Source organism: Salvelinus fontinalis, chromosome 35, assembly GCF_029448725.1.
Source record: "Salvelinus fontinalis isolate EN_2023a chromosome 35, ASM2944872v1, whole genome shotgun sequence".
NCBI classification, from domain to species: Eukaryota; Metazoa; Chordata; class Actinopteri; order Salmoniformes; family Salmonidae; genus Salvelinus; species Salvelinus fontinalis.
In genome coordinates this window covers 25,394,358-25,416,626 of record NC_074699.1, presented here as the reverse complement: position 1 = coordinate 25,416,626, position 22,269 = coordinate 25,394,358, and the positions used below count along the sequence as shown (strand labels likewise).

Sequence of the window (22,269 nt, the reverse complement as noted above, 5' to 3'; positions counted from 1 at the left end):
CTCTTCCTTGGTATTTCGCCCGGCACACTCAATGGCCTAAAGACGAGGTAGACCTTTTATGGTAAAACGCTTTGAAGGCTATAAAGATCAAGAAGTGTACGATACCCACCATAGTCTGTCAAATCGACTTCAATGATTCATTAACCTATCAACTCTGTGGAGCAACGTTCACATTATGGTCTACTTATCCATAGCCTGATATTTGAACGTTGAAAACTCTATTGGAGTGTTGCTGCAGGTCGGTACATAAGTTGAAGGGAAAGACATTTCCCTCCTACCTCAGTCCTTCAACACCTTGCCTGGCTGTCTTAGTAATCTCCATGCTTCCTGTCACCCTCCTCCACAGACAGAGAGAGAGCTGCGGGGGTCAGGGAGCTGATAGGGATGTGGGTGTGGGGGTGTTTGAGATGGGGGGCCGGGGTAGTGGTGCTGGAGGCTCGCATGGAGTTGCCAGATGTGCACAGAGCTGCATTCCACAGTATCACACACACACACACACACACACACACCTGCCCTCTGACCCTCTGTGCAGAGGAATAATACATGGGGGTTTCTCTGGGTCTATGTGAGGGTGTGTCTGGAGCCAGCCTGACCTCACTCTCTGGGGGGCAGACAGAGAGAGGAGAGAACAGGAAGGGGAGCTGCCTCATCTGGGCCTGCTGATCTGTCAATGCATCACAGAGAAAGGCCTCCCCCTCAACTTGAACTGCTCTCTCAAATCCTTTGTCTGTAACATCCAGAAGATGTAAGTAACCCCACTCTCTGCTCCTCCAAGACCTACCTCACCTCTCCACCATGACAGTTGATGGCTGGTGAGCGTTCTGGCACAAATGGTTGCTGCGTTTCACATTGGTGGTGGTTGAGGGAAGTTTCCTCCTTACTATGTAAGTATTTTTTAATTTTTAATTTATTATCGTTATTACTTTTTATTTAAAAAATTCTACCCAATTTCGTGGTATCCAATCGGTAGTTACAGTCTTGTCTCATCGCTGCAACTCCCGTACGGACTCGGGAGAGGCGAAGGTCAAGAGCCGTGCGTCCTCCAAAACACGATCCAACCAAGCCTCACTGCTTCTTGACACAATGCCCACTTAACCTGGAATCCAGCCGCACCAAGGTCTCGGAGGAAACACCGTACACCGGGCGACCGTGTCAGCGTGCACTGCGCCCGGCCCGCCACAGGAGTTGCTAGTGCATCATGGGACAAGGACATCCCTGCTGGCCAAACCCTCCCCTAACCCGGACAACGCTGGACCAATTGTGCGCAGCCTAATGTGTCTCCCGGTCGCGGCCCGGCTGCGACAGAGCCTGGACTCGAACCCAGAATCTCTAGTGGCCCAGCTAACACTGTGATCCACTGTCTTAGACCACTGCACCACTCGGGAGGCCCAAGCATTTTATTTGAGAATTTGAAAAAACGCTATATACAGTAAATAAATTCAATTATTGTATTATTGATTATTATTACCTGTGCATAGTTCTCAGGTCTGGCTAGAAGAGGCAGCTCGTACGCCGTGGAGAAGTGTGTCCTAACCTGCTGCATCTGACCAAAGCGCTCCCTCTTCCTCCATTTGGCTCGGCGATTCTGGAACCACACCTGCTGGGCAAAGGTCAGGACTGAGTCACATAGTCACATAAGATCCCTAGATACATATAGTAAAACATTTTGAGCATAGGTCATAGTTCATAGGTCAAAATTGAAAGAAGAATATAGTCAGTCATACATGTTTTTCCCTGAACATCCAATAGAACTAAAATAATATGTCGGTCTAATATAGTATAATATACAAAGCACATAACTTGCACAAACACTGTTGTGATTATAATTGTGGTGCTGTTCTGTGTCTTTTGGCTGTAAGGGGAGGAAAGAGACTGCCATGTGTCTCTCAAGCCTGGGGCTCAGTGCGTCAGTGAGGCTCTTTGAACTGTGGGCAAACACTGTACAGCAGCATTGCCAGGCACCTGAGAAACAGGAACCTCCAGGGTTGGCCTGGCAGGTGAATCGCAGAGAAGGGGACTCTCTTCCCCTCAGCCCTGAGCCTGTGTGCATGGCTTATTTTTTACAGTCTCCCTCTCTCAAAGAAAGCAGAGACCTGGCTGGAGTTTAACGCCTGGGGGAGTTGACAGGCATTGTGAAGGCCTCCTCTGAGTTCCCCTCCTATCAGCGCCATCAGCAGCAGGAGGTTGGGATGGAGGGGAAGATGTGGAGGGGAGATGGGGGAGTGGGGGAGTCAGTGGGGGCCGGGGCGCAGATAGTACTGGACCCAGTAAGCCTGAAGCTTTAAACTTTCCACCACATCTCAGGAGAATGCCTTTCTGATAGATACAAATAACACTATTATTTTCTGTATGGAAAAAGGGTTCTGAGGATCACAGCCAAAGCGACTGTTCTATCTGCACAGACATTAATGTGCCGAAACTCTTAGTGGAAAAAAGTGAAAGTATGTGCTGCTCTGTAGATAAAGCAAACTATTCTTAAGCTTATAGTCTCAAAAGCAGACAGAAATTCATTTTCCTGTGATCCCTCTGCCGCTCAGATTAACTCCATCTATTTATTGATTCGTGAAGTGGAGGCCTATTTAAAGGGGGAGCCTCCTTTATTTTGAAATCTTGATTTGTCACAGAGTTTGAACTTGGTTCTGAAGATGAGCCTTGGTCAATCAGTTTGTGGTTTACACAGCCACTGCCGTACAATTTTCCATCTCCGTCAACCAAGTATACACATGTACGTACGTACGCACACACACACACACACACACACACACACACACACACACACACACACACACACACACACACACACACACACACACACACACACACACACACTTTTAGAGGTATACTGTATTTAAAAGGAAGGTGAAGTAATACATATGTTGGTCTGATTCCCTGGGCGGGTGAGCAATCAGAGAGGAGAGGAGAGCAGAAAGGAAGGATCTCTAGGCCTCTAATACAGACAATGTGGAGAGGAGGTTTTCACTTGAGTACTCAAAACGTTCACAGACCCTTCCCTCCCTTTCTTTGTCTTCTGACAGGAACAGAGCAATTCTCTCATGACAAAAGTGTGCTGCAATTACCTTTGACATTTGAGCCTAAAACGGTTGTTTATTGAAAGCATTATTGTGTTTAAATTTCCATCAAAGCTGGTGAAAGTGATCTGAATAGAGTCAGTCTCAGATGGGCTTAGGCCTGGCGCCCTCCCCCACACAACGTCATAGGACCTATCTCAGAGCTGGGTAACCTGATATCAGCCTGACTCTGATTGCACTTCATGTCAAGGCACAGAGCACAGAGAGCACTGTCCCTCAGCTTCACATCGTCTGTTTAGAAAGCTTTACTCACTGATTACACTGATACAGAAAACATATGAGCAGTATATGGTATCACAGCATTTTTTTTGAGAGAGCACAATAACTAGCCAATTAATCCCCCTTTTTCTTTCTGCACCCTTGACATTACTTCTATCTCTCCTCTTCCATTTATTATTTCTTTCACTCACTCACACTCTTCCTCCCTCCTTAAATCTGAGTAGGGAATTTGGGAAATTGAAAAGTGACATGGGAGAATGTTCAAACCAGAGCTTGTTTTCATTTTATGTTTAATTTCCTGACACCTAAACCCCTGGCTTTCCGATGCTCCCCCTCCAGCCCAGAGGAGCCACACAGACAAGAGAGAAGGACAGCTATGCTACCTCCTCACCTCTCCTCTCCTCTCGCTGCTGTCATCTGTCTCTTTCCTTCTCTCTCTGTCTTCATGTCTTTCTTTCAACAGTCTCATACAACCCAAATAGTCACTAGCTTCTATTGCCAATGAAGCCCCTCTTCAACTACAATGCTAAATGACGTGGAGAAGAGATTGTAAACATTACGCTGTGATAGTTGGATGGACTCACTCCTTGGTTCACATGCACCTTCTCCCTGTGTGTCTTTTGACAGTGATCCACCAGTAGAGTTGTTGATCATGTTCGGACAGTAAGTATCTCTCTACCAGCAGATACGGTTTGTTTGTGCTTTCTGTCCGACTTCTCCCTAGACAGGGTCTGTTCCGTAGAGCTAAGTGTTTGTGTTGTGCTCACTGGGTAGTGACAGTAATTGGTAAAGACGTTGACAGCTAAAGTAGCTTAGAGACTAACTATGAGGCTTTAGTTATGTTCCAGCACAGAGAGAAAGAACACAGAAATGCCAAACTGTCCTGGGAGGGAAGCTGCATGGGGATACAGCCACTTTGAAGTCAGAGACCAGCTTTGAGGATTGATCGTCTGCCACTGCTGTTTCCATACTATAGCAAGGCCCAAATGGACCTGCAAATAGTACACAATGGTGGTACTCAATGACTAAGTATTTCTACCTTGTATAGTTACCCAGCTGAGTGAGCACAACATTCAATATCTAATATCATATTTACATTGTTTGTTATTATGGTTTCTGATGGGTGGCTGTCCTGTTTTATCTTAACTAAGGTCTGTAGTTTGGTCCTTTGGGGTGACAGCGTGTTAGAGCGTTGGGCAAGTAACTGAAAGGTTGCTGGATCGAATCCACGAGCTGACAAGGTAAAAATCTGTTGTTCTGCCCCTGAACAAGGCAGTTAACCTACTGTTTCCCCGTAGGCTGTCATTGTAAATAAAAATGTGTTCCTAACTGACTTGCCTTGTTAAATAAAAATATTTCCAGATCCAGCAGCCTCAGAGCTGTGAGCTGACAGCAAGGTAGTCTGAGAGATGTGATGTTATTGAAACCCTTGACCTGTGACCTGTAGATGTATCTGGAGTGCATATGACTCAGAGCTCAACTGACTTCCTCCCTTTGAAACCAGTAGACAGAAAAAACAAAAATTTCTCTGGCTAACGTTTAAAGTCAGGCAAGTTTACAAGCTCCTCTTGTTCTGTCCCGTTAAGTGGACTAAAGAGAGAGTACTTCAGTTACAATCTGAAAAACACTACCTTGAACAAGAAGTATTTGTTTGGAAATCTATTGACAACCACAAAACTGAAATCTCAGTGGAATTCCAATCAACAAAAACTCACAGTTCTATTAGATTTTTAGCAGCACAAATTCTTGTGGATTTAGTTGAACAGTTTGTCAACTTTAGATGCAGAGCTCCTTTTTTCTGAGTAAAGAGCAGAAAGTCCTGTTCTTTGACTGATGAGGCATCTTGTGTCTTTTATATTTTAACTTGAATGGTTTAAGAGGGCCAGTGGGAGAACTTAGGCTGTAAAAGGCCCAGCTGTACCAGCCCTCTTATAGCTAGAGGAATAGCATACCTTCAGACACACACACACAGAGAGAGAGAGAGACAGAGAGAGAGACAGAGAGAGAGAGAGAGACAGAGACAGAGACAGAGACAGAGACAGAGACAGAGACAGAGACAGAGACAGAGACAGAGAGAGAGAGAGAGAGAGAGAGAGAGAGAGAGAGAGAGAGAGAGAGAGAGAGAGAGAGAGAGAGAGAGAGAGAGAGAGAGAGAGAGAGAGAGCTCTAGGCTGAATTACAACCCTCTGGCTTCAGGGACTTCCTGTGTTTTACTCTGAGGGGTTTCTGGCCACTGCGCCAGCACATGTCATATAAAGATCCAGCCTGATCTCATCCCTCAGACTCTTTCACAGAGCACTTGCTCTCTACTTTCACATGACGTTTGAATTTACAGATATTGGTGTTGGTATTGTACTGTATATCGTGGCATGTTTCCTATGGAATAGTGCATGATGGCTGCTGCGAACCTCACAACTTACCAGAGACTCGGGAAGGTTTTCACACCTACCCCCGAGACCACGGGAGGGACACATTCTTCCTGAACAGGATGTTAATGAAAGAAAAACACTATGAATCCAAGGGCTTTTGGTAGACTTTGCGTGTGCACACGTGTGTGTGTGTGTGTGTCCGTGTCTGTGTTCCGAACGAGGGGAGTCTCATCAGCTATCCACCAATGCTGGAATGCGGCAGTAGTCATTGACGGATTATATGTAAATCAAAGATCAAAGGTTGTATGTTTGTAGCCCCGGCCTGGTTAGCCACTTACAGAGCTCAGTTCAGAGGTTCAGAAGTCCAGGGGTTCAGGTGCAGGCTAGGGTGTGGAGCTGAGCAGAACCAAGCTCATATGTGAATGAAAGTCTGCTCTCTTGACAGTGAACATATGAGGCCCAGCTCCAGCCTCAGCCCCTTGGGGCCTCCTGCCCTGCGTTGGCCCCTACTCCCACATTACCAGATAAATCTCACTCTCACCCTGGTGTCTTGGCGACGTTATCTCTCCAAAGCCACAGATGTTGAGGGATTAATGTGGTTCTATCCACAATCTCCTAGTCATTGGCTTGGTCCGGTTTTTCTTCAAGTCCTCTCAATAACTAACAGCTGCCACCTGATTCGAGATAGCGTTGGTCCTTGTTCCTGTTTGGCCAGTCGTGGCCTAAAGTAAAGGATGCTCAAGTATAGAACTCTACGAATTGTGCTTCTGTTTATAACGGTGATCATAACTGTTATTGATGTGTAATGAAGGTGATACTGCTAGACTGAAGTCCCAGATCTTCACAGGACCTGAGTAAGTAGCGGTTAGCAGTAGAGCTCCTCTCAGATGAGCCAGTCTTACCTGTACCCGGGCCTCAGTCAGGTCAGTCCGGAGGGCCAGCTGCTCACGGGCGTACACATCTGGGTAGTGGGTCTTCTGGAAGACCTTCTCCAGCTCCTCCAGTTGGTAGCTGGTGAAGGTGGTGCGGTTACGCCTCTTCTTGCCCTTGTTGCTCTCACCCTCGCCCTTGTCCATGGGGCTGGCCATGTCCGAGCCCGGTCGGTCCGAGGGGCCCTTCACGCCTTGATCCTTCACACTCAGGTAGCTGCCGTCCATCCCAGAGGGGTCAGAGTTCGGGGTCAGGTCAGAGTCTGTCAGTCCTGAGCTGTCTTTACCTGGAGAGAGGATGAGAGAAGGAAGGTGTTAGAACACAATATATCTCGTACTGTGCTCAATTATTATGGATGTGGTTATTATTGACACCCTATGTTTTGGGACTGATGTGCAACAGAAAACTAATTTAGACTGTGTTTACAGTATTATATAGCACTAGCACAAGGATTAAATGTTTCTTGCAGCATGTTGTTCTTTGACAGCTGGTTCCAGGTCTGGACTCTGGTTCATGGTGTGGTTAGGAGTGTATGTGTAAGCTGTGTGACTCCCAGAACACTCCCTCCATACCGCTGCTCATAAATCATGGAAACAGACACCCTGGCAGGCAGTAATTGCAAAATAATAGAAAATTACAGGTTTTCACGTCTCTCTCGCTCTCTTTCTCTCTCAGTATGGTTGGGGTTGGAGTCAGGTCTTACACTGGGGTAGCTCAGGTCTTTAACGCAGACACGTGGGCCGGGCGTGGTCTGTGGTGCGGCTGCAAGCTGAAGCTCACTTAGTAACACGACCAAACTAACCCGGCAACAAGAGTGTCAGTGGCAATTTGCTGGACGGTAATTTGTAGCGAGGGGAAACACACACAGCAGCCTATCCGTGAAACCTCAGTCAGCCTACTGATCATACATTCCCATGATGCTGTTTGTGCCAGTGTGCCGTTCGTTCATTATTCCACAATAGTGCCAATCCTCTATGCCCTTACTGCCCTCCCTGCCTGTGGATCATTAAACTCTCTCCATTACGGCTTCTATTAAGGGGTTTGTTTAGGGTCCTGGGAAGGCAATGTGTTGTCATACTCACTCACATGAACTGCAAACCCTCCCCCTTGGGCTCTAGGCTGTTCAAGGGGGTATAGAATATGGTTTGGGGTCCAAGCCAAATCTCACATCTGCTTCTCAACCCCTCTGCTTGGTGACGTCCCCTCTGGCTCGGTCTAGTGGTGAGTCCAGGCACTACGCTCCCCTCTGTTTAGCTTAGCTCTAAGAGACAGGGAGTTATTTTAGGGAGCCCAGGGTTGGGATGTGCTCATTTCTTATCTGAGGCTGGGGTAAAGCCTTGTCAAGTTAGAGCCAGGGGGTGTAGGTGTGCATGTGAGCTTCTGGTGTGCGTACTGCTTTCAACACAGCAGGGCAGCATGCCCTCCGGCCCTCCACACAGAGCCTTGTTGGGTAATGTGCTGCAAGGTGAGGGGACCTGGTAGCTCATCTGATGATACACACACCCTCGGTCCCCCGCCCTACACACCTTTCAAGGACTTGGGTAAAGGGAGCCGCATAACAGTCAATGACACCATGAGAAATATAGAAGCCTTGTGCTGTAGGATTTGTTTACTCCAGGGGCCACACTTAGGGAAAGCCTCTCTTCCTACCATAATATTGTAATTAAGTTGTTCACTTATACCAATCACTGTTGCACTGTTATGTTTAACCCGTCTGATTCTCAAAACCTCCAACTCTCATTCTGTCTGTTATTGTCATACTATAAGTTAGAGCTTTTCCCTCAGAGTTGGATATGAGGAAAAAGATTACTCCTGGTGTTGGTAAATAATTGTGAGGGTCTGATTTGAGCCGTCTCAGCAGCATGCTCACTCTCTCTGGCTGTGTCAGTTTGCCTTCTCCAGGCTGCTGCCAAGCACCCTGGTCACTGTGGACCGTCAGGCAGGCAGGCAGCATCGACAGGGGCCCGGGCCCTGGCCAGGGGTATAATGACTCCCACATTGCCTGCTGCCTGCCCAGGACTGACACATCCTGTTAAGCCTGAGACGAGCGAGCTCAACGCATTTACCAAAACGTAATCATTTCTAGTTATTCCCTCATCATATGCCCTGCACCGATGGTCTCAACAAGGCAAGGCTGTCAGGCTGCTTGAAATCAAGGGCTCTCTGCAGCTGATCAAAGACTCTTGTTTATGCCCTGTGTCATTGATGGTTTTTGGCAGGGGCAGGGTACTGTGACAATCTCCCGCTTGTTATCCGTGCGCTGGGCCGTGGCTGCGAGGCAAGGCATTCTCCACTGCCCAAGGTGAACAGCAGTGGGCCCTTCCGGGGGCTGGGTCATATGGATGAGGAACATGAGAAAGTCTTACTGCAAATAATGTCAGTCAAGATACCCATGCAGTGGAGGGAGCCCTGAGTGAACACAGCCATTAAAGGCTAATGTTGAATTGTTTCTTCCTGTTAACAGAGTTGGGTTAGTAAAAGATGGATAGAAGGAGATATGCCTGTAGCAAGAAGCCACTGAGAGTAATTGGCATGGAGAGGTCCTTCTGAAATCGCAGAGGCAATATTTTCTCCAACTCTCCTATGGAGGTAAAGAGCTTATCAGTCATCACTAAAAGTAGTCATCACTAAAGTATTTCAGAAATACAGTATCATCAAATCAAATTGTATTTGTCACATACACATGTTTAGCAGATGTTATTGCGGATCTAGCGAAATGCTTGTGTTTCTAGCTCCAACAGTGCAGTAATATCTAACAATTCACAATACACACAATACACACAACCTAAAAGTAAAATAATGGAATTAAGGAATGTAAGAGAAACAAAGAGATCTTCTGTTAAATCTGACAATTAATCTTGATGGTTGTAAAGTCGTCTCAAATAAAACTGTGAAGGACCTCGGCGTTACTCTTGACCCTGATCTCTCTTTTGACGAACATATCAAGACTGTTTCAAGGACAACTTTTTTCCATCTACGTAACATTGCAAAAATCTGAAATTTTCTGTCCAAAAATGATGCAGAAAAATTAATCCATGCATTTGTTACTTCTAGGTTAGACTACTGCAATGCTCTACTTTCCGGCTACCCGGATAAAGCACTAAATAAACTTCAGTTTAGTGCTAAATACGGCTGCTAGAATCCTGACTAGAACCAAGAAATTTGATCATATTACTCCAGTGCTAGCTTCCCTACACTGGCTTCCTGTTAAGGCAAGGGCTGATTTCAAGGTTTTACTGTTAACCTATAAAGCGTTACATGGGCTTGCTCCTACCTATCTTTCCGAGTTGGTCCTGCCGTACATACCTACACGTACGCTACGGTCACAAGACGCAGGCCTCCTAATTGTCCCTAGAATTTCTAAGCAAACAGCTGGAGGCAGGGCTTTCTCCTATAGATCTCAATTTTTATGGAATGGTCTGCCTACCCATGTGAGAGACGCAGACTCGGTCTCAACCGTTAAGTCTTTACTGAAGACTTATCTCTTCAGTAGGTCATATGATTGAGTGTAGTCTGGCCCAGGAGTGTGAAGGTGAACGGAAAGGCTCTGGAGCAACGAACCACCCTTGCTGTCTCTGCCTGGCCGGTTCCCCCCTCTCCACTGGGATTCTCTGCCTCTAACCCTATTACAGGGGCTGAGTCACTGGCTTACTGGTGCTCTTTCATGCCGTCCCTAGGAGGGGTGCGTCACTTGAGTGGGTTGAGTTACTGACGTGATCTTCCTGTCTGGGTTGGCGCCCCCCTTGGTTTTTGCTGTGGTGGAGATCTTTGTGGGCTATACTCGGCCTTGTCTCAGGATGGTAAGTTGGTGGTTGAAGATATCCCTCTAGTGGTGCGGGGGCTGTGCTTTGGCAAAGTGGGTGGGGTTATATCCTTCCTGTTTGGCCCTGTCCGGGGGTATCGTCGGATGGGGCCACAGTGTCTCCTGACCCCTCCTGTCTCAGCCTCCAGTATTTATGCTGCAGTAGTTTATGTGTCGGGGGGCTAGGGTCAGTTGGTTATATCTGGAGTATTTCTCCTGTCTTATCCAGTGTCCTGTGTGAATTTAGGTATGCTCTCTCTAATTCTCTCCTTCTCTCTTTCTTTCTCTCTCTCGGAGAACCTGAGCCCTAGGACCATACGTCAGGACTACCGGGCATGATGACTCCTTGCTGTCCCCAGTCCACCTGGCCTTGCTGCTATTCCAGTTTCAACTGTTCTGCCTGCGGTTATGGAACCCCTACCTGTCCCAGACCTGCTGCTTTCAACTCTTAATGATCGGCTATGAAAAGCCAACTGACATTTGTTCCTGATTATTATTTGACCATGCTTGTCATTTATGAACATTTTGAAAATCTTGGCTCTCTCTAATTCTCTCCTTCTCTCTTTCTTTCTCTCTCTCGGAGGACCTGAGCCCTAGGACCATACGTCAGGACTACCGGGCATGATGACTCCTTGCTGTCCCCAGTCCACCTGGCCTTGATGCTATTCCAGTTTCAACTGTTCTGCCTGCGGTTATGGAACCCCTACCTGTCCCAGACCTGCTGTTTTCAACTCTTAATGATCGGCTATGAAAAGCCAACTGACATTTATTCCTGATTATTATTTGACCATGCTTGTCACTTATGAACATTTTGAACATCTTGGCCATGTTCTGTTATAATCTCCACCCGGCACAGCCAGAAGAGGACTGGCCACCCCTCATAGCCTGGTTCCTCTCTAGGTTTCTTCCTAGGTTTTGGACTTTCTAGGGAGTTTTTCCTAGCCACTGTGCTTTTACACCTGCATTGCTTGCTGTTTGGGGTTTTAGGCTGGGTTTCTGTACAGCACTTCGAGATATTAGCTGATGTACGAAGGGCTATATAAAATAAACTTGATTTGATATGAATATTAGGATGAGCAATGTCAGAGTGGCATTCCTCACTACATTTCATGATCACTGATTGGGGAGAAAGACATTTCCAATGAGCATCATGGTGGATTTTCCTGAAGATAAATGATACTCAGACACTTTCACCTTAGCTGATCGGATTACACAATCATATTTTGGCTTAGTGAAAGTATGATATGTTATATACTGTATAAAGGAAAGACACTTCTGTCTCTATGACAGGATATGTTCTGACATGCTGCTGTAATTGATCAGTGGTTACAACCCCCCTCTCATTTTCACCTTTTACCTGTTATACAGACCTAGATCTCAGCATCCCTGATACAACACTTGGAAGCAAGCAGACAATAAACTCCTCAGTCCCTTCTGCTAAAACCTCATAGCATGCGTGTTTCCCATTTAGAGGAATCTGCTCTACAGCAGTGTTCACAGATTTTTTTTCTTTTTTACTTTGGATCCAAGATTCCACATCAGTTCCAATTACAGCTCTCTGACGGAGAGAGGCACGTCTGGAGCCCATTGTTCTTTGTCTGCCCCAACCCTGTTAGGGATCTGACATACCAAGTCTACAGTGACTGTATAACTGCTGTGATCTAAAATTGAAATAGCTTCCCTGTTCCTTTCCAGTGTTATAACTGCTGTCTTATGCTATTTTTATGTTTGTTTAAAGTAAGAAATAATGAGATGTGATACAGAACTGTGGCTGTGTCCAAGTACAAGGTAGTTCAGAACTGAAATCTTCATATTATTCTTTACACTGTCAAGGAAACAGAATACTCTACTAAATCAGTCCAGATCTGACCAAGCTGAAACCAAGAGGGTCTGAAAGCAGAGTTCATCAGTGGGTGAGAGAGAAGATGGGTGAGGTTAAACCAGAGAACTAATTGGCAGTTTAACCCTAACAGTATTCACACCTGCCTGCAGAGCAACACAGGGTCTTGTAAACCCCTTTTAATAGCGTCTACATTTCCCCACAAAAAAATGTCTTCAAACGTAATTTTATATTTTGCACTCTAAGTCTTTTAAAAAGTTGTGTCCACAGAAAATGTCAAAATAAGAAAAAAGATGGTTACGTTATAGTAATAGATATGATCATCATAGCAGCTTTGCTATGAGGGGTAAATTACTATAGTTCCTGCCCTTGGATATCCGTGCTGGACCCCTTAAAGTTAGCGAGGGTCAAACCTTCACTGGGGACAGACGTTAAGTCGCTGTCAAAAACGAGAGGGGAACATCAAAGTGTAATTTAACTGGCAGTAAAGCGACAGGGCGCCTCCCCAGCCTCTTTATTGAAAAGGACGGCTAGGGTCAGCTCACAGCATTTAAAAGAAACACTATAAATTAGACACCCTGCGGTGACTGAGAGCGATTAATGGCAAAATATTCCCAAACCCAAAGAAATATCCCTAAATATTAGAAAACATAAATAAAAGAGATTAAGTGTGTGTAGTCTAGGCTTGATAGATCCCTGTTTTGACTGGACCCAGGGTGCAGAGGAAATTTGTGTAAGCTGTTTTCTCTGCTAAGCGTTTATTTGTAACTCTAATTTGGTTTGTTTTCCCTTCTTAAAATATGGATTGAATCATAATGGGAAGCTTTGTGCTCTGAAGTCCCGCCATCTCTGTGAAGTCCTCTCTTCCGGCCTGTTCCGCTGGCTGTGAGGCTGTTACATACAGACACACTAACTAACACAGGTAGTGGATGGAGAGACTGACTGGTGTGTTGAGATGTAAACTTTGTCATGCCTACATCATGACAAATGAAAAGTGATGTGAGAGACATTGATAAATTTTATTGCGACCAGTGAGTGTGTCACCACAAGGCATTAGCATGGGGAGAGCCTTATTAGCAAGCCCTCTGCCTACACGGCCATTTGCAAAACCAGAGCTAATCGCCTACCCAAAGGCAGATGGAGTCGAGTCTCAGCAGTTCATATAAACCAGTCCTTCTTAAACGATCTTGTTCCTGGTCAGGAGCACCATGACACCACTACGAATAGCACCGCAGTATGAGTAGGCTATGGTGTCAATTGCAGTCATTGAAACAGTTCAAGGTTAGCCTAAGCTGGTGCTCACTAGGCCCATGCCTTTCTCATATCCCTGCTGCCCTCTCATATGCCTGACGCCATAAACAAAACCTCAGCTAACGGATGAGAAAGTTCCATAAGTACCTCTCTGACTAGCTTACAGCTACAGTAGTTTGGGAGCATCTGATAGGTAAGCATCCACTTTGAAGTCAAACAGTGAGAGGGATGATTCATCCCATCAGGCTGCTGTGAAGTGCACACGCTGCACCAAAAAACAACTGCTATGGGAGCGTATCCATAAAGCCTGAGACACTGATAAATCACCCCTCTCTCTTCAAGGTTCTTCATCTGTCTGAGAGTCTCTCTCAGGCCCTAGAGCATGGCAGGAGCTCCACTAGCCTGAGACTGGGCTAGGGTCTACTCAGTGCCTTTTCCACAGTTTGGCTAGCACTAAACCAAGGTCAAGACAGTGTTAGACAATTACACATAAGATGAAGGAACAAAGCTCTATTTGTCTTTCTGAAACCAATTTATTAGCATATCTGGAAACACTTTCCGCTGCTCTTATACCCATGTAAATACACAGTAATAACTGTAACAACACTGTAAGTTGTGTTGGAGATATAATACCCAGTATAATGCAAAGTTCATGTAAAATAATATTTGACTGCGTACGCTGTGGTTTTAACCAGTACTGTGCTGAAATGACTAAAGGAAAGAAAGCCTTCATGTTCCAATAGATTTGAGGTTATTTGAATGAATGCAGAGGAAGACCCCTTGAGAGGGGAAGGCTTCTTAATGTGAGATCCTCTCAGTTTATCTAACAGTTGACGTTATGTTCCCTCCTCCTTTCCCAGTGAGGTCTGAATCTCTTGGGTGATGTTAAAAACCACAATGAAGCAAACATCCATTTTACGAGTGCACGGGAATGCCATAATAAAAGACAGGTTGGTCACTGTCCTCTTAGCATAATGTGGATTCCACTTCTGACAATAGCATTGTTATACTGAAGTAAATACAATGTGGAAAGAGCACTAGATTGTCCTTCGTGGTCCAAATTGATAATCCCTTGTAACTAAGCAAAAATGATCATCTGCTTGTTAAATAATATATCATTTAATCTAGGCTTCTTAAAATGATTTACATCAGCTCCCATGTGAACTTAGATAGTACTCTGTCATTAGGAAACACCATGTGAAATAATGTGATTCAATGGGTAGTTTATAGAAAAAATCAACATGCTTATAATTTCAGTTCTTGTGATGGGTGCCACTGTCCAGGCCAATGGACATGCTAACTTTTTACTGTACTATAACGTCTGAGAAAATGTATACGCAGTAGGTGATATTATAGACTCTAATCTTCTGAGATATTCTATGTGCTGGACGTCTGATCAGTAAGCATTTTCTGAGGGCCTCAACTATGGAGGGTTTAGTTACACAGCAGAGAATCTGACTGCCGGGCTGAGAGAAGGCCTGGAGTACGAGGTTCAATGTAGCCCTGTCGCACTCCAGCCGGCAGATTGAGCTTAATGTAAATTGCTGTGCCAAAATACGAGTTAACTGGTAAAATGATCCTAGGTCCTTGTCACCTTTAGTCATGTCAGCAACCTGCTGAAGTGTGTCCTGGTTCTCCAGGCTTCGCAGCACTTCCATGGCTGGTTTCTATTACCCGCTGCTCATATCAATCAGCACAGACGGACAGAAAGAAAGGCTCAAATGGTTGTGCTGTACTAAAGACGGTAGAGAGAGAAAGGGCAGCAGATGGGGTGTTGGTGGCTTCAGTCTAGATTGAAAGGATCTCACAGGACAGTTTATTCACACCTCCTATATCCTCCCTCTCTTTGAGTGAAAACACAATATTGTAACCACAACTATATACCAAATGCTTGTAATGTCACAACAAAGGAGCTTCCTCTCTCCGTTTATAGCTCACAAATAGTTCATTGGAAAAGCACTTGGAATGTTAAAGTAAGTAGTGATCTTGACTACAAATGTTGCGAAAACATAATGTACGTTTCTGTTTGGATTCTTTTGGGTTTTAGATCAATTCTCTCTGAAGAATTTTGGTGTACAGCTCTTCTAAAAAGGTCAGTCATAGTTAAAGGTCTCTGTATCCTGTCCTCAGGGAAGACGGTCAAGCACCATAAGAGGAAAACTCCTGTTGCTTCAAGAAAAATATAAAGAGATTGATGTTCCTAGTTTGGAGGTTACGTTGTCAGTGAGTATTCTGACCACTCTTGACACGGCAGAGAAGCCAAGGATAGCTATCTCTGACAATGTGCATTGTTTGTGTGTGTCAAACCAAGTCAAGAAACGATCTATTATTCCATCTTATTCTATTCTACTATATATTTTAATGTAAAAAAACACAATCCCCCAATGTAAAGGCCACCTGTTGTCAGATTTTATCAGGTTGAATTTTGTCCACTCTCCCTGAGATGTTTAGAGCCAGGCCCTAAATATCCTATTACCTGGCGGAGAGGAGTCTGGTTTATGGAGCCTGGAGTCCAGTGGAGTCTACAAGCTTTTATCACTGCATGTAGACCTGGCTAGGAAAGGGACTGCTCTCCCCTACTGCTAATGCACAGACCTTGTATATGTTGTCCCTGATATAGCATACTGTTGGTCCAGGGCTGCTGGACCTGAGAGAACCTCAATGTAACTGGACTGATGGGCCGTAGAAAGTGTCCAATTGTTTCATCTCAAGAGGTTTGAATGGAGGAATGGTTGAAACCATGCCATTTGTTACCCTATACTGTTTTGGAGCAACAGTTTTTACTATAATTCAATTGTGGAATAAGAAACCTGTAGGAAAATCTAAACGGTTCAAGCTGTCATTTACAAATTGTTTGACGAAACATTACATTTCACTTTGCCTCATTTCTTAGTTGCAGGTACAAAGTATTTGTTTCCTTCCTCTTACAGTACGTAAAGATGTGCAAGCACAGTACAGAATGTTAACATCCACAAAATCATTCCCTGATCCTTTCAGTCTCTTGCGACCCACCCCATAACCAAATATTGTATTGGGGACATGTTGTGTATTTGTGTGCGGCACTTGTTTAGCAAGGTTACACAATCCAGTCACCTCTTGGACACGCAAGGACTGCCTGTGGTTACGAGGGGCTGGCCTTTGAAAGTATGAAAATAACTGGGGGAAGTGCTGATGTACATCTGAGTCACATTAATGGTGGAGGTCTCCTGTAGTGCTGAGACTTTCCTGCCTGCTCTTTAATGTTCACTCTGTCTGAGGAGTCAGTCATACCTGTTGTCAGGCAAGGCTGCTGCAACGGTGGCGTCCACGTGCATGGTCTACCCAGCCAGGGTCCTGTGATACCATAGAACAGGGTTTCCCAAACTTGGTCCTGGGCCTCCCCTGGGAGCACGTTTTGTTTTTTTGTACTAGCACTACACAGCTGATTCAAATAACCAAAGCTTTATGATGACTTGGTTATTTGAATAAACAGTGTAGTGCTAGGACAAAAAACTAAACGGGCTCCCAGAAGGGGGGGGGGGGGGGTAGGACCAAGTTTGGGAAACCCTGCCATAGAACATCACATTTTACTGGGCCCTTTGTTTTGAAAGGTCATATAACAATATTGAGTGGTCTTATCATGGAAAGAAAATAGTCTTATATTGTTGAATTCGAATGTGTCATCCGTTGTAAAATATTAAATATATCCTTTGGTGTAAACTTTATTTTTTAGTGGCTCACTTATTGCTTTAATAAGATATATTAGGAAGGCATCATAAGGCTAAGTATTATTTATAGCGGTTTGTTTGAGATTAACAGCAGAAATCATTTTTTTTACATCTACCGAGTGTGCGACGTTATGTAGACTACAGGCCACCGGCAAGTTCAGCTGAACGCAAAATGAAACAAACTCCCTTGAAATCTCCTGAAAACAGCGCTGGTATTATGTTCAAAGGTCCCCGCGGTGTCTAGTGGGAAATATTGTAAAGACTGTGACTCCAGGAATTTCAGCCTACCTGCTTAAGCCTGATTGAAGTAATAACTCACGAAGTCTCCGTTGAATTTCCTGCCATGATTTATACCTGTGGTTGAAACCAATAAGGCTTCCTATACCAGGTTTGGGGTCTTTAAAACGTGACCCTAAGTAAGATCTCGTGATTGACTATGTGATCTGGTAGGTTTATACAACATCAAAACTCTTCCCCGGACACTAACGCATTCCATTACAAATGTGACCCCGAGTTGAAAGGAAAGCGTGACAATGTGTTTGGTTTTTTAGTAGAGGTCTATGTGATTCAAACGCACTTTCACATCGATCATTCAAATTTCAGCCCGTGTCTATACGTTTTCATAAATTGACTTTGTATACGCCGCGCATATTCGTAATTTTTTACAGGTTTATGTGCTGGCCTGATCTTTTCAGCGCTATATTACGCACGCCTCTCCTGTGAGTCATTACGTACCAAATGTTAAGCAAGGCCGTAACACAGGATTGGAAATTAAGTATGTGAAAAAGGGAATATTATGTTTAATTTGAATAACTTGTAGCCTTAATGTTATAGGCATACCACGTTTGGGTTCAAATTTGGATCAGAGTATTTACTCATTTATTTCAGGTGAATATTTTCTTGTTCAGAATGATCTAAATATTGGAAGCTATATAATGACTATATAATAGGCAACTTGTCGCTTTTTGAATAATAAAGATGTGCATACGGTAAATGACTTCTGATTCATCATAATATGCTCATATGGTTAACTATTGTTTAGCTATTATTAATATTATTGTTATTATTATTATTATTATTATCAGTAGTAGTAGTCGTATTCCCATAGATTCCCAGCAGTGATCGATCAGTCGCATACTCTTGACAAAGCAAGTGTCTGGTGTTCGTGTGTTGTTGTCTAAAGTTATTTGATTAAACCAAAGAGATTCGATAACATCTGCACAGCAGACCATCATTACATCTTATATTGATGGCTATGCTATGTTACGTCACCCGTTTAAACTAATTATGTAGCGAGGAAAGACTGATTGGTTTATGTGCTTTCATTAAGGTTTACATATATCCTATTCTGGCACGTTAGTGGCATGTTTTCAGTGCCCAGCCCTCCTCCGTAACTCAGCTGTAAATACTTAATTATGTAATAATATTATTATTACTGTTATGATGATGATGATGATGATGATGACGATGACGATGATAGTCTAGTCATCAACAATAATATCATCTTTATCCTTATTAATATCACCCTGATCCTCAGCATGGTAGCCATTAGCCAATAATAAGAACAGCGTGGCAAAGTTTAACTAAAGTTTCTTCATGTGCACTTTTTCTCACGTTGGCCCGCTAGACCAGACAATTGATCAATGTCTTCTCTTTGACAGCAGTGATTCAGTGCTTTCGATTTTATATTGATATCTCAACTCGTTATATCCTCTTTGGTTGTGTCCCCATTTTTTCATTTTCACGAGGGACAGAACTCCTGTCGTTTTCACTAGATATTCATTAGAATATCTGTAATAGTGAATCGTTAACAGGTTTGGTGAAGCCTGTACTTTCGTTTAATCGAAAGTCAGTATATTGATGAAAATAGTTAACTATTCTAATTTAATTCTATAATTTCAGTAATCTGACATTTGATTTTAATTTGGATGTTGTTTGTGTTAGCAGCACTGTCCAGTGTCCATACGTTCACTGTGCATGCATCTTTAGTGTCGGTTTAGTTTTTCGGAAAAACGGGAAACGGATGTTATTGTTATGTTATAAGTCAGATGTAATGGGTATTACATTTAAATGTTCTACATTACACAGATGAATGGAAAAATACTTCAGTTTCCCTCACAGAGCGCTTGGTTGATTTTCGAGCATGATTAATTAAGGATTATTGAAATTGGTGATTTTTACTTATTCTTGCTCTACATTAAAGTTAATGTTACCTATAGCGTTCAATAAACTATCATGTGGTTCGATCAATGTCTATGCGCTCTTACCTTTCGTAATAAAACATTTGAAGAATGTGCGTTTAAATTAAGGAACGTTGGACATCTTTGATCTAAATGTAGCCTAAACCTGAGACAGAATTGGGCCAAATTGAATGAACATATTTTAGAAATTAGCCAACTACTCAAACATTAATAGCAATTGGTTTATAGAGACTTCGAAACGTGAGACTGACATAATTATTTGGCAGAAAGTCTAAGGCATATTTTGCCTCTATTATAATTTTAGCACTGCTTTAGTCTTGTTTATGTAAACCATTTTCTTGAGGATTCATGGCCTACGTATCGAATATCATCTGGCTTCGGTCACTGACTTCTCAACCATAAACAACAAATGAATCACGTTTGAAATTTGTAATAACTCCTAAAAAAATTCTTAGCACTTGTAGCCACTCTCCTGAGAGAGGTTTCATAAAGTTTTTACCGCAGTATTTGATGCTTCCCTCCAGTTCATCATCTGAGAAGCCGCTGTATGTCCGTGGGTTTTCATCTCACCCACAAGTTGCTCGCAGATGGTTAGAGAAAGCGATGGATTTTGCGGTATTTGTGTCAAATTTATAGCATGGGCGGATTCTTCCTGCGCTCAAGATGTGCCCTTTGCTAGACCTCTGCAGAATATCTTCAACATAAAGATATAGTTCGGTAAATCAGTAGAGGGTATTATTTATTATTAAGAATTAAGAATTGCATGTTGGTCTTTTTCACATTACATATTAATTTAATGCATCGCAACTGTGGGTTTCCAGTTGCAAAGTTAAAGGTTGTATTTCATTGTAAAATAAACAAATATTTCTTAAGAACTTGTGATCCGTTATATTTTATTGTATGGCCATACAAACATCTATAAGGTCACCAATACCCAAGTCACGATAGCGCAACGTTTCTGCAGAGTGCACGTAGGCTATTGTAGGCTAGAGGCCTTTACAGTGTTATTTTGTCAGTTCAAAAAATCTGGCTGTTTTAGTCACCAACTTCAATTCACCATAGGCTATCAGTTTGGGCAATATTTTCTATAAGAATCGGATTATCTTTACCTTGATATCATATAGGTGCCGAAACGTGTGTGTGTGAGAGTGGGTGTGGGTGTGTGTATGTGTATGTTGTGTATGTCATCGATGGATTCTTAACATTTGCAAACTCCCCCAACATCTTTTGCTCGTGAGACAATATTGAGTATGTAGCCTATAGATTTAAAGAGACTAGGATAATAATATTTGTCCGCTGATAAACTATTTCCCATATTAAAGTAAATTCAACGCTCGGTAATTTTTCATGCTTGAAAACGTGTTAATTCAATTGTCCGATTCAGATTCAATATTAAGGATTGTAATGCAGATTATCGCATTAAATATAGCCTAATTTAATTCAATCGTCAAAGGGAAAACGTGATAGTCCGGAAGGTTATGCCTCTTCGTAATTGTGTTACAGGGGATAGTTGTGGCCGTAATATTGGTAGTAAGTTGTGAAGTCCATCACATTGAGTTTGTAAAGACTCATGCATTTACAAAAGTTCATATGCGATTAGTAATATTATCCTAACACCCGGAATGATAGCAGACGTGATTACTTCACCCATTTATTTGATTTTATCGTCGGTTCTGATTATTGGAAGGAATTTCTCAACGTACAGGAAACTGTTTACGAGGCATGTGGAGACATGCATAACGTTCCCAACTTTAAGAAGAAAATACGCAAAACATCCCTCATAATTGGGGGCATAGTCATTCAAGTGAACAGATATTTACACCGAGCAGTGTATACAGAACACAAGCACACTTTCGGTTGTCATTTGATATGGTTTTTCCATAAGAGTAAACAATACGGGACACGGGAAATCTCCGTTCGTTCGAAACAGAACTGTGGTTTTACTCACCATAGCAGGGAATGAGCGCTCCGTTGTGTCCGCTTTCTTGGTGCAGTTTGCCTCCTTCCGGGGGGGTTTTGCAAGAAGACCTCTGCATGAAGAGGTGATATTTGTTAAAGGTGCCTTCCCCAGCGGTGGCATCCAATGACTGACACTCCTGTTGGAATGGGCTCCGAGACTTTTCTCCGTAAGCCTGACCTTTGTTTGGCAGGAAAGTGGGGCTGTATTTGGTGTCACTCGCTTGGAATGTCCTAAACGGGTTCGTCGGATGATCCCTACCTTGCGGTGCAGAGGGGCTATAATATGAATCCATGGATGTCATATCGCAGTATGAGACGCACGTCTCGGCGTTCATGCCTAAAAAAAGTTACTGTGAGAAAAATAGGACCAAACTTTTTTCTTTCTTTCCGTTTTGGAAAGGGAAGCAAACAGATACCCTCACTCTCTCTCCCTCTTCCACATACGGATGAACACACGCATACACACTGTCACGCACACACACATACACTGGCACGGCAGCTGTGTTTGGTTATAAAACGATTCAGATGTTTTCCATGAACCACTCGCTGACCAAAAGCTAAAAACTCCCCTTAAGGTTTAGAGGAGTAACAAAAATGCGTCTTTCTTCAGAAGATGCAACCCAGATCTCCCCGATATACACTAGAGCTGTGCGGACTTTAAGTCAAGACATCTCCGGAGTGATTATGTTGATAAAATGAATGGGTGATGTCAGACCTTTCCTCAGAAGAAAAAACGTTTTTTTTTTATTTTTTTTTTTATAAATATGTGGGGGGACTTGACACATGACATTAATGTAATTAGGGTATGAATATATAACTAATTGTAAGTGAAGGGCAACAGCGAGAGCGCAATTTTATGGTTGATTCGTAATGGTTCGTCAAGAGGGGACTTCTTCCAGACA

The 22,269-nt window shown here is 43.5% G+C and overlaps 1 protein-coding gene across 1 annotated transcript in view; it reads right to left on the bottom strand.

Moving 5' to 3' along the window:
- Nucleotides 1–21,740, bottom strand: part of LOC129834610 (homeobox protein aristaless-like 4) — a 28,337-nt gene extending 6,597 nt beyond the window's left edge. Inside the window, exons 1-3 of the mRNA XM_055899771.1 lie at nucleotides 21,357–21,740; nucleotides 6,580–6,893; nucleotides 1,469–1,597 (exon numbers count right to left, since the gene is read on the bottom strand). Coding sequence (XP_055755746.1) covers nucleotides 1,469–1,597; nucleotides 6,580–6,893; nucleotides 21,357–21,702 — 789 coding nt within the window. The 5' untranslated portion in view covers nucleotides 21,703–21,740. The remainder of the gene's footprint in view (nucleotides 1–1,468; nucleotides 1,598–6,579; nucleotides 6,894–21,356) is intronic.
- Between the last annotated feature and the right edge of the window lie 529 nt (nucleotides 21,741–22,269).